This window comes from Saccostrea cucullata, unplaced genomic scaffold, assembly GCF_032062105.1.
Source record: "Saccostrea cucullata isolate Sc308-1 unplaced genomic scaffold, CSIRO_AGI_Scuc_v1 ctg7929, whole genome shotgun sequence".
NCBI lineage: Eukaryota > Metazoa > Mollusca > Bivalvia > Ostreida > Ostreidae > Saccostrea > Saccostrea cuccullata.
In genome coordinates this window covers 1-10,313 of record NW_026926836.1, presented here as the reverse complement: position 1 = coordinate 10,313, position 10,313 = coordinate 1, and the positions used below count along the sequence as shown (strand labels likewise).

Sequence of the window (10,313 nt, the reverse complement as noted above, 5' to 3'; positions counted from 1 at the left end):
ACATTTCTCTTACCGGAAGAGAATTTGGAAATTTTTTTTAAATGCATCACTTGTGTCTTCTTTTGGCAAACAAACACTGATTCTTAAGTTTACCTAGGGTTTCCTTTTTGAAAAAAAATATGTATGCTTTCTGTTGTTAAAGAAATTTATACTCATGGTATTTTAAAAATACACTTCTCTAGTAATTTACAGAAAAAAGTCTTGTTGCATTAACAACAATTTTTTAAGTATTCATACATTCATGTTTTTTAAGTATTGCATTGTTTTGTCTAAATTAAACATTTGTGCACTGAATATCTAATTGTTATAAAGTTGATACAATTTATAACATCCTTCAGAAAATTTGAAAATCATGGATGGTTTTCCATGGAACGACTATAGACGATGATCATTGGTATAACGATGACATACTAAGTATATATTTTAGAGAGAAAATTGGAAAATTCGCTACCTTAAAAATTTTCTAAATTGATCATAAAGAATCTACAGATTTATAAATATGTTTTGTCCAATAAATTCCAAAAACAACAAATAAGGATACATGTATGAACAAAAGTCATCACAAAGACGAGCAAATATGACAAGTGGATTGGTACTGAAAGTGATTGGAAAGAAATTGAAGTTTGAAAGTCATTATTTTTGTGTGATATAGAATAAGCAGATTTCATCTACTTTGTTTTTAAATGCACTTTAACAGCTTCATGATAGCTGAAATAAACTGGCATTTTCTCTACACTTACTTCCATTTGCTCTGTAATATAAACGTGATCTAGTATAGTATTACCCTCTGTTGTTGTGAAGCTGACTTTCTGCTTAAATCCATTTGTCTCTAACATTCTTTGAATTGGCCCCTTCAATTGCGCATCTTCATTAAAATCTCCAAGTACAAGGCAGTGGGAATACAGTACTTTAAAATAATCCACAACCATCTGAAGACCATCCAGAAAATATCTAACATTGAGAGTACTTGGTCGGTAAAGAATGATGACAACAGTTTTCTCCTCAGAAAGTTCTATTGCCATTCCTTCAATATTTTTTTGAGGTAAAATATAAAATACGGCCTTTTCCTTTGTCTTCTGTAAATACCAACACCTCCTCCTCTTGCTGTTCGAAGCTTGGCAAAACTGTCCATACTTTCATCATAAGACTGCTTTCTTTTATTCAAAGTCATGAATTTCTAAGTTTTTGGTACTCTCATTGTCTGTCAACCATGTTTCTGTTATACATATAAAGTCTGCATGGAGAAATCTCGTATCACTTTTCAGGTCTAGAAAATGTCCTCTTAGACTCTGTACATTGAGTAAAACAATTGTTTTGAATTTTCCATCTTTTGGGTGCAAGTTCAGAGAATCATGTTCAGGGATTAATTTTGCCATTTTTTCCAGTGCCGATTTTACATCCGGATTTGCGTAAATTTTTTTAGGCAATTCATTTTCATCTTTTGTTTCTATGTATAAACCTTTTTGTGAAGTGACACGGCTAATGGCAACATATGCTTGTCCAGGGGCGAAAGTACGATCTAAATTTACAACAACACTGTTTGCTGTCATGCCTTGAACTTTATGCGCTGTACATGCCCACGCAAGTTTCAGAGGAAACTGGTGTCGAACAACATTCTTTGTATTTTTTTCTTTGATATCTTCTTGTATTCTTTGAATCAGTACTTCATTTCCATGACATGTCTTCTTCCCTTGCAGTTTCCCAATCTCTTTGCTTTCAAAAACAATTCTGATTCCTTCTACCCTATTTCTTTTCTGATTTGTTCCCAATTCAAAAGCTGAAATATAACCAATTGCTCCATTAACAAGTCCATCTTCCACATTAATATTTCTTGTCAACATCACTCTAGCTTTCACAGAAAACAGCAAAGAAGAAGAGAGACCATCAGTTCTTGTTCTTATGAACGGTTTCTCGCGTAAAGTCAGCTTTCCTGTAGTTTTGTCTTTCTGATAATCTTCAGCTGTAATCTCTATGAATTCTTCACAGTTTGTTCGCAACATCTTCAGATTGTATTCATTTACTTCGTCATTTGTAGGATACACGTGCAGTACTTCATCTGGACCATCTCTAATGCATTCTTTTAACATTGTTTTCGCATCTTCTGATAGGGGTTCCTCTGATCTTTCAATCCGTAGTGAATTCAAAACCGTGGCAAATGCTGCGTCTTCACGTTGTCTCATAATTTCCTCCAACTCTATGATTTTGAAAAACTCTATCCAGTAATCTACGGGATATTCATCATTTTCTTTGTACAATATTTCCACTTTTCGTTGTTTCACAGGAGGTAGTTGGTAAAAATCACCAACAGCTATGACAGAAATACCACCGAAGGGTTCCTTACATTTCTTGATTTGCACCAGACGTTCATGTATGTAGTAGAGGAGTCGTTTATAAACCATTGACACTTCATCAATGATCAAAATCTGCAAAGAAGCTAACCTAACTCTCATTGCACTTAAACTTTGTTCTTTCAGAGGTTCGTATGGAATGGAAGAGCTTTAGTTAATGAAAATACGTGGTGAATTGTGCTTCCTCCAATATTGAAAGCTGCTGTTCCAGTAAAAGCTGTGAGGAGAACAGACAAATCTGATGGAGTCGAAACGGTTTTTTCAAATACTCTAGAAGCCTCATACTGTATAGTCTTGATCAGGTGGCTTTTTCCTGTCCCTGCACCTCCGGGAACAAAAATATGTAATGGCTCTATTTTCCTACCAGCCGCTTTTTTCAAACACCACTCACGAACTAAGTAAAAAATCTGCTTTTGTTTTTCATTTAAACTTCGCAACAAAGGAAGGACTTCTTGCCTCGAGTTAAAGCTTTCCCTGATATGATATATCAAGTCCAAAGCGCCGTCACATTCCACTTCATGTGTGATTTCTGGTTCTTTATTATCTAATTGTTCTCTTCTCTTTTTTTCTTGATAATACAATTTTCCATTTCTTTCAGTTTCAGGGCAAAGGTTAGCCCATGCATCTTCAGGTTCACCATAAACTTCTAAGTTTTGGGCATTTTGTAAGGCATCCTCATTTTTTGAGAAACAGCAAAAATTATTTTTTTCAACCACATTTCTGACAATATTCAATCTGTTCTCAGTATCGAAGTCTGACAAACCCGTTTTCATAAAATGTCTGAAAAAACGGAATCCTGGTGGTTTCAGTTGGTTTAGTGTGCTATATGGAAGGTAAAGCTGTATTGCCGATTGAAAATACTTCTCTGATGCATTCTCAGGATTAACTCTCGGATATCTGATTACGGCTGGTTTGGCTCTTGTTCTTTTCTGAATGTAACCATTTGCATTTTTCAATTCAAAAACACCTTCTTTTTCTACCTTGGGAATCTGCGATTTCGCAAGAACACGATAATGACAGAAATTCTGCAAGGCACATTTCAGGAAAGGGATGTAGATCAGGGCGATTTTCAATATCTCTCCACAAATATTTGTCATCCAAATACTGTCGTCATCATCTTCCATATTATTTTCGTCTATTTGTTCTTTTCATTTGTGAAAGGGGTTTACTTAATCCAGTTGGATTTTCACCAACAGGGACAAACACAACTTTCCTTGAACACTCTTTCATTTTTAGATTACAAACTCTGTACACTGCTTCTTGGGCACTCACTTCTCTATGATTTAGATAAGCTGATCCAATATTCCTTATCGTTTGACGAGCACTTAAATTTCCCTCTGCTGATTCTACTTGTGTTTGTTTCAGTAGCATTCCCATTTCGCCTTTGACTTTGAAATGTATGAAATAATGTACACAATGCAGCTAAATGGGTCAAGAATGTACTGTATGTCCATATTGGCATCCCAGCATTTGAGAAGGCATGCGTTGTATTGGTTTGTCCACATTTCTACTGGATTTCGTTTCAAGATAGTACTTGTATTCGCAGATAGCACCGATGTGCAAGTTCATAAACATCTTGTGTTAATTTCATGTCAGAAAATATTTCCTGTGTTGTTTTGCATCCATTCACATCATCAAGAACTTCATTCCAAACATGCAATAAAATATCTTTTGCCTGAGATTTACACATTCCACTTTTATTCTCAGAGTTCCTCAACATCTTCTTCACATTGCTTAGTAACAAATGTTCTTTCTGAGGGTGGTCTTGGAAAGTGGAATTGCACCTGTTCCCTTTTCTACACGATTTTGAGTGATTTTTGCTATGTTGTTGAACTCCTAAAACAATTCTTCGAAGTTCTGGATCTTCATTTTCAGATGGCACTACGCATGTTATATACCTGTCAATAAAATCACAAACAGTTTCCTCATTGTCTTCATCAAATTTCGGTGCATTTTCGACCCAATACAAGCAGTGCATATGTGGAGAACTCTCTCTCTCTCTCTCCTCTCTGTTGAAATTCTACTCTCACAAAAAAATCAATAACATTTCCTATTGGTTTTGCTGGTGAGAATACAACATTCGTTTGAAACATATGGAACCTATGTTCAAACATTCTGGCAACAGAAACTGGATTGCTTCTCAAAATTTCACTTTTTTCTGACCAGTCTAAATCCGATGGGGATCTACAATCATTTTCATGATGCAAACATCATTGAATCACTCGTTTCACTAACTCAGCAGCAGAAAAAGAACAAAACCATGTTGGGATACCTAACTGTCGAAGCATAGCAAAAGATCTTTCTGGAGTAGCCGACCAATATGCAGGTGTTCCTCGAATAGGTTGCATAAAACGTAAAGCTTCATCATTCTTGAAAAAATTTAGAAAAAACATCATTTGTAACATTTTAGATGAATGCTTTTCCATTATCAAGCTTTGAAAAAACTTTTGGGTTGAAATTTGTGTTTTTTCAATAATTTCATTTTGACATGATGAGAAAAAAAAATGTAATTTGTGTCTTTTGCAAATCTGTTATAGCATTCATAAGCCTGTTGTTAAAGTATCTTGTAGACTTATTTCACTCTCGATCCTCATTCCAAGAAAAAAAACCATTTGGAAAAAAATGTGGAAATGTTTTGCTTCGTTTCCTTCTTCTTTTTAAAATTGGATTGGGTTTTTCCCTTCACCTGGTGCAATATTGTAAAATCGCAAAATAATATCAAAACTTCCTGTGCAACATCGACAGGGTGTAAGCAGGGTCATAAAACCCTTCAATAATTCTTTTTTTCTTTGTTCCTCAAGTCTCTATTTTAGTCAACCTTCGGCAACAAATCATTTTGTCACTATTTCCTTCCCATGTGATTATCACTACATCCTTTCCATTTGTTCTCCTTCTTAAGATAATCAAGAGCTATCTTTATGTGATTTGGATTTACAAACTGGTATTCAAAATAGCCCTTGTAAGCTAGCTTTGTTTTAACTTAACTCTTAACAATAAATTGTCATCCCATTTCTTGGAAATTGATGTCTTTTTAATATTTGATGGCACACATCTACAGGACCATGTACATTTTTTTACCACCTTGTGGAAGCCCATCCTTTCATAAAGGGAATATGTAAAGCAATTAAATGCTGCTCCAAACTGTTTAAATTCTGAAGTTCACATGGAATATCCTCTAGTGACATTTTATTAGCAGCCGCCTCTGCTGGAATATTACCACTCAATATTTTCCTATGACAGGTAAAACATTCCACAAAGACGGTTTTGGGGACTTCCTTTGGGCAAGACGATGTACACTCATGATATTTTTTCTGTATGCAGGTCTGTGCAATTTCATTTGTTTTTTTTCTTCCTTTGTACATTTCAAGTGAACATCCTTGGACTTGATGATCAAACAGCAATCGATTAAACAGCAACATTTTATTTGGGCCATTTTTACACCCCTTAAAAATCTCACAACTTCATCTTCATCTTCAATTTTACATGTAGGGCCCCTCTCTGGTTAAAGACACTCTCCTTCTTTTTCTTTTTTATCTGCACTTGCATTATACTTTAGTTTATTAGCATTCTTAACCTTATGTTGATGCTCTTTGTCTTGCTTATACTTTTCTTTACTTCTTTGTTTTACATCTAATTTGTATTCATCATTCTTGTACTTTTCTACTTCTTTGCTTAGTGTTTCTTCAACTTTTCTGATCTATATTTTAATACCTTTTTCTTTTTTTTTTTATGAATTTTATGTTATGTTTTTTTTTATGGCTTCCTTAACTTTAACTTTTGTTCTGCACTCAAATTGTATTTTTTACTCCCTGCTTTGTCTTTGCTTGGTACATTTATCTTTTTTGTATTCTTTTTCCCATTTGCTTTGCCTTTAATTAAAGTTAAGGTAGTTTTGTACTTAAGTTTTGCTGCTTTTAATTTTTTTTCCAAGAATTCAATTTCCTTGCTTTCATTTCAAGATTTTTTCTGGATTTTTCTTTTTATGAAAAGCTTCAACCTGTCTCATGATTTTTTTCCAACTTTTTTTTTTTACAATAGGGAATGTGTTTTCTAAAACTATTTTTTTTAGCCACAGTCACCACTACATCTAATATTCTGATTCTTATGATCTAGATAAATTGCTCCACTGGATTGATCATTTGTTGTACTTTGTATCATTTTCTTGAAAATTTAACCCATTTCGAATGTATGGACATCAGTACTCAGGAATACAAGTGAAAATTTCCAGTTAGTTCCCCTGTACCATCTTTTGACATGTCTGTTAATGCTAAGTGATTTTCTACAGAACTTTCTGCACATCTTACAAAGGATTCAAAAAATATACTGTTGTGCGAAATGTACATATGCTAATCGTTAGCGTAATGATAATCTTCCACTCCAGTCAAACAAAATGAAACAGCCCTAAAAAACAGTTTCCATCCCTTTAATTTCAACACATTTGTCAGGTGCACCCATTTCTTGCTCATGGCAATTCCGTTATTGTTATCGATTCTATTTAATGTGGTATTCCAATAATCTTAAAAGGTGTACCTTTTTTTTAAATGAAAGTGGCAAAAACCTAACTTCACTCCTATCACAGCAAAAATTTCCCAACATCATTCAACTATGGGATGTCATACGCAAAATGTTTTGCTTTTTTAAAAGCCCCTTCAGAGTCTTCAATATGCTGTGTAATTTCTTTTTCCCCAAATTTTTAAAATCTTCATATAATTAAACCTTTTCACTGACAATAACACCATATTTCACATTAGTAATTCCCGAAAATCCCATTGATGTTGCTAATGACAAAATTGATTGTAAATTATAACAGAGTTATACAGTATTCTTGTACTCCTTCCATTTACACTATATATCCTAAAGGTGACCTCGAGTGTGAATCGAATGTAAATAAACCATCTATTGTTTTTCCAACCAAAAACGTATTTCCCATGAAACACACAAAACATCCACTTGTTTTTTCCAGAGAAATTTGCAATGCATCTGAAAGTGAATATGCATTAAAATCATCATAGTTTGGCTCTGTATCAGACAAATTTATCAGGCTAGATAAGGATCCATGTGCTTTGAATTCAAACATAGCATTAAAACATTCAAAAAACTGAGGTAGCTCGTCAAATGCAAAGGTACCTACTTACAATGGTTGAACTACGCTGCAAGTATGTATAAAGCTCATCACCCATTGCTAATACTTTATTCATATCTGAAGTTTGCCATTGTGTACAGTTCTTTAGTTTATGGTAAGCTAAAGCTGCCAAGGAGTTTGCAACACACTGTGTTCCTGCATTTTCACCAAACATCAAGTCACCCTGATGAAAAGAACCTTGACACATACCTGAGACATTGATACTGGTCCATCAAAAGTACTACAGGCATAATCATCATCATCCAATTCATACCACATTGTCTTTCATTTCTGCATTCTGATTTATTTTTCTCATATTCACTGTCTATATTCTCATTTTCATCATGTAAATTCCTTTTAGTATACTTTTTAGATCTCGTTCTTTTACTCTGGTTTGCATCAATCAATCTCCTGCTGGACTCATCCCCCTTGGAGGATGACATATCCAGCTGCGCCTGACCTGCTGAGCCAGACACGTGCACGGTGTCCGGCTCAGGTACCCTCGGCGAGGTACAAACCCACGGTGGGGAGTCAGGGGACGGTGCCATGCCTACCGTTTCGGGCACACGACGACTTCCCTGAGAAGATGCGTTACTCAGGGCAGTTGGTTGCATTTTCTCGGCGAGAGAGGCCTGCAACCTGGCCAAGGGTTTTTCCTCAAAAGGCGGCAACCCTATTCAGCCTTGCCCCGGAAAATTACCGGGTGGAGCCATAATAACTCCATCTGCTGATCCACAAGGGATAGCAGAAATCCTGGTGGCTTTTCTTCTGGTGAGGGCAGGGTCTGTTTTTCCCGTTTCTCCCTTTTGCGCAATTTATCTCTCTGGCGCTTCTCCCTGCCATTTAAACCTTCTCTTTGGCATCTAAAAAAATAAAACAAAGCTTTTTTCACAGAAGCATGCACAAAATAATTCATGTATAACAAAAAGTTTTTAGGCCATTGTTCATTAGTAATAGATATTATATGATTATACACTACGATGTAAATAATATACACAAGTTCTGTTACAGACAGACACACACATAAACAAGAAAACGACCTCTGATTTATATAAAAATTAATCCCACCACATGACATGCCTCAACAAAGAGTGTGCTAAAATTTAAGCATCTGCAATGAGTTGTTGCTCAAAAAACTTGACAAAATTCTGTTATGTAAGCTACTCAAATGCATGGATAAACAGGAAGTTGGTACAAGATTTAAACAAAGAAGTCTTCCTCAATATGACATGCCTGAATTTCAGACATCAACGATGATAAGTTGCTTTAAAAACTGCAATGAAAATCCGTACAACCAGAAGTATCTGATGAGACTGTAGCTCTACTGCTCTGTATATATAACAAAGGAAAAAATAGTTCTTGATTTGAAACTTTGCAACAGGCAGCAATAAATGAAATAATGCATCTTAGTGTATTTTACTTGTATGCAAAGTTATATTGAAATCAGACCAAAACCATAGAAGTAGCATTTTAAAGGAATCTCAAATTTCTATTTAAGTAACCATGGCAAAACCATTCACAGGGATTTTCCACTACCCCATGTAGGGCCAAATATGGGCCCTATTCCCAATTGCAAAACCCCTCCCTTTTTCCCAAAAATGAACTGCATATGTTCAATTTTTGAATGCTGAAGAACTTCAGAGGTTAACTTGATCACAATTCATGAAATACAAACATGGTCAGGTTTGAAATTTGGGTAAAACTTTATTATAATGATCAATTCTCTGATTCATAGTTCTATAATAACTATATATGTAAGACATCAATTTTATTCATCTTAGTGTTTATTTCTTGAAAAACATCATACAGTAAGATTTCCCAATTAGTGATAAAATGTCGTTAAATACCCAATTCTAAGGGCCTGGGCCCCATTCCCAAAAGTGATTGGAAAATCCCTGATCATTTATTTAAAAAAATCAAAAATCATTGCAACAAATTATGTATCCTAATGTAGTCTACTTGTGTGCCAACTTATAATGAAATCAGACTAAAACTATTCCAGGAGTAGCACTTAAAAGGAATTTCAAGGATTTTTTAATTTTCAGTAATCATGGCAACACTGTTCATTGAAATAAAAAAAATTGATGCTCCAAAATTGTCTACTTTGTATGCAAAATTAAATTGACATTAGACCAAACCTAAAGGAGTAGTGTTTTAAAGAAATTTCAATTTTTAGTAACCATGGCAACACCATTCACCAAAAAATCAATGCACTAAATTATGTATCCTAGTACTTGTGTGCCAAAATTTATATTGAAATTAAAAAAAATGTAGATGGAGTAGCATTTTAAAGGAAATTTTTTTTTAGTAACCATAGCAACACCGTCCATGGACATTAAAACTAATGCACAAATTTATGTATCCTACAGTAGTCTACTTTTGTGCCAAATTATATTAAAATCAAACCAAAACTATAGGAAGAACAGCATTTTGAAAAATTGTTTACAGACAGACAGGTGGATGACGGACAACTCATATCGCTTAAGCTCTTATGGTTTCTGACCAGCAAAGTAATAAAAAATAAATCAAACCATAATGCATGCCTTAACAAAGATCTGCCATACATACTGCAGAAAACTGAGATCACTTATTTGTCATGGACAGAAAAACACACAGACAGATGGACATAGAAGGTCAAAATAATTATAATATTCCCTTTCTCCTTCAATGCATAGGTATTGATTGATTGTATGTTGTTTAACCTCCTCTGCATAAGTATTATCAGTGCAATTGAAACACACAATAAAACTCGATCCACACCAGCTTTCATCAATCAATAGTAACTGGGGACAAACAAGCAAATTCAGAGAATTTAGTTATCCCCATTTGGTATCTTTAGCTGC

The 10,313-nt window shown here is 34.6% G+C and overlaps 1 protein-coding gene across 1 annotated transcript; it reads right to left on the bottom strand.

Moving 5' to 3' along the window:
• Positions 1-1,157: 1,157 nt before the first annotated feature.
• Positions 1,158-2,450, bottom strand: LOC134272746 (uncharacterized). The gene has a single exon (XM_062754933.1). It carries the CDS (start codon positions 2,448-2,450, stop codon positions 1,158-1,160), a length of 1,293 nt encoding a protein of 430 aa, XP_062610917.1.
• Positions 2,451-10,313: the final 7,863 nt, after the last annotated feature.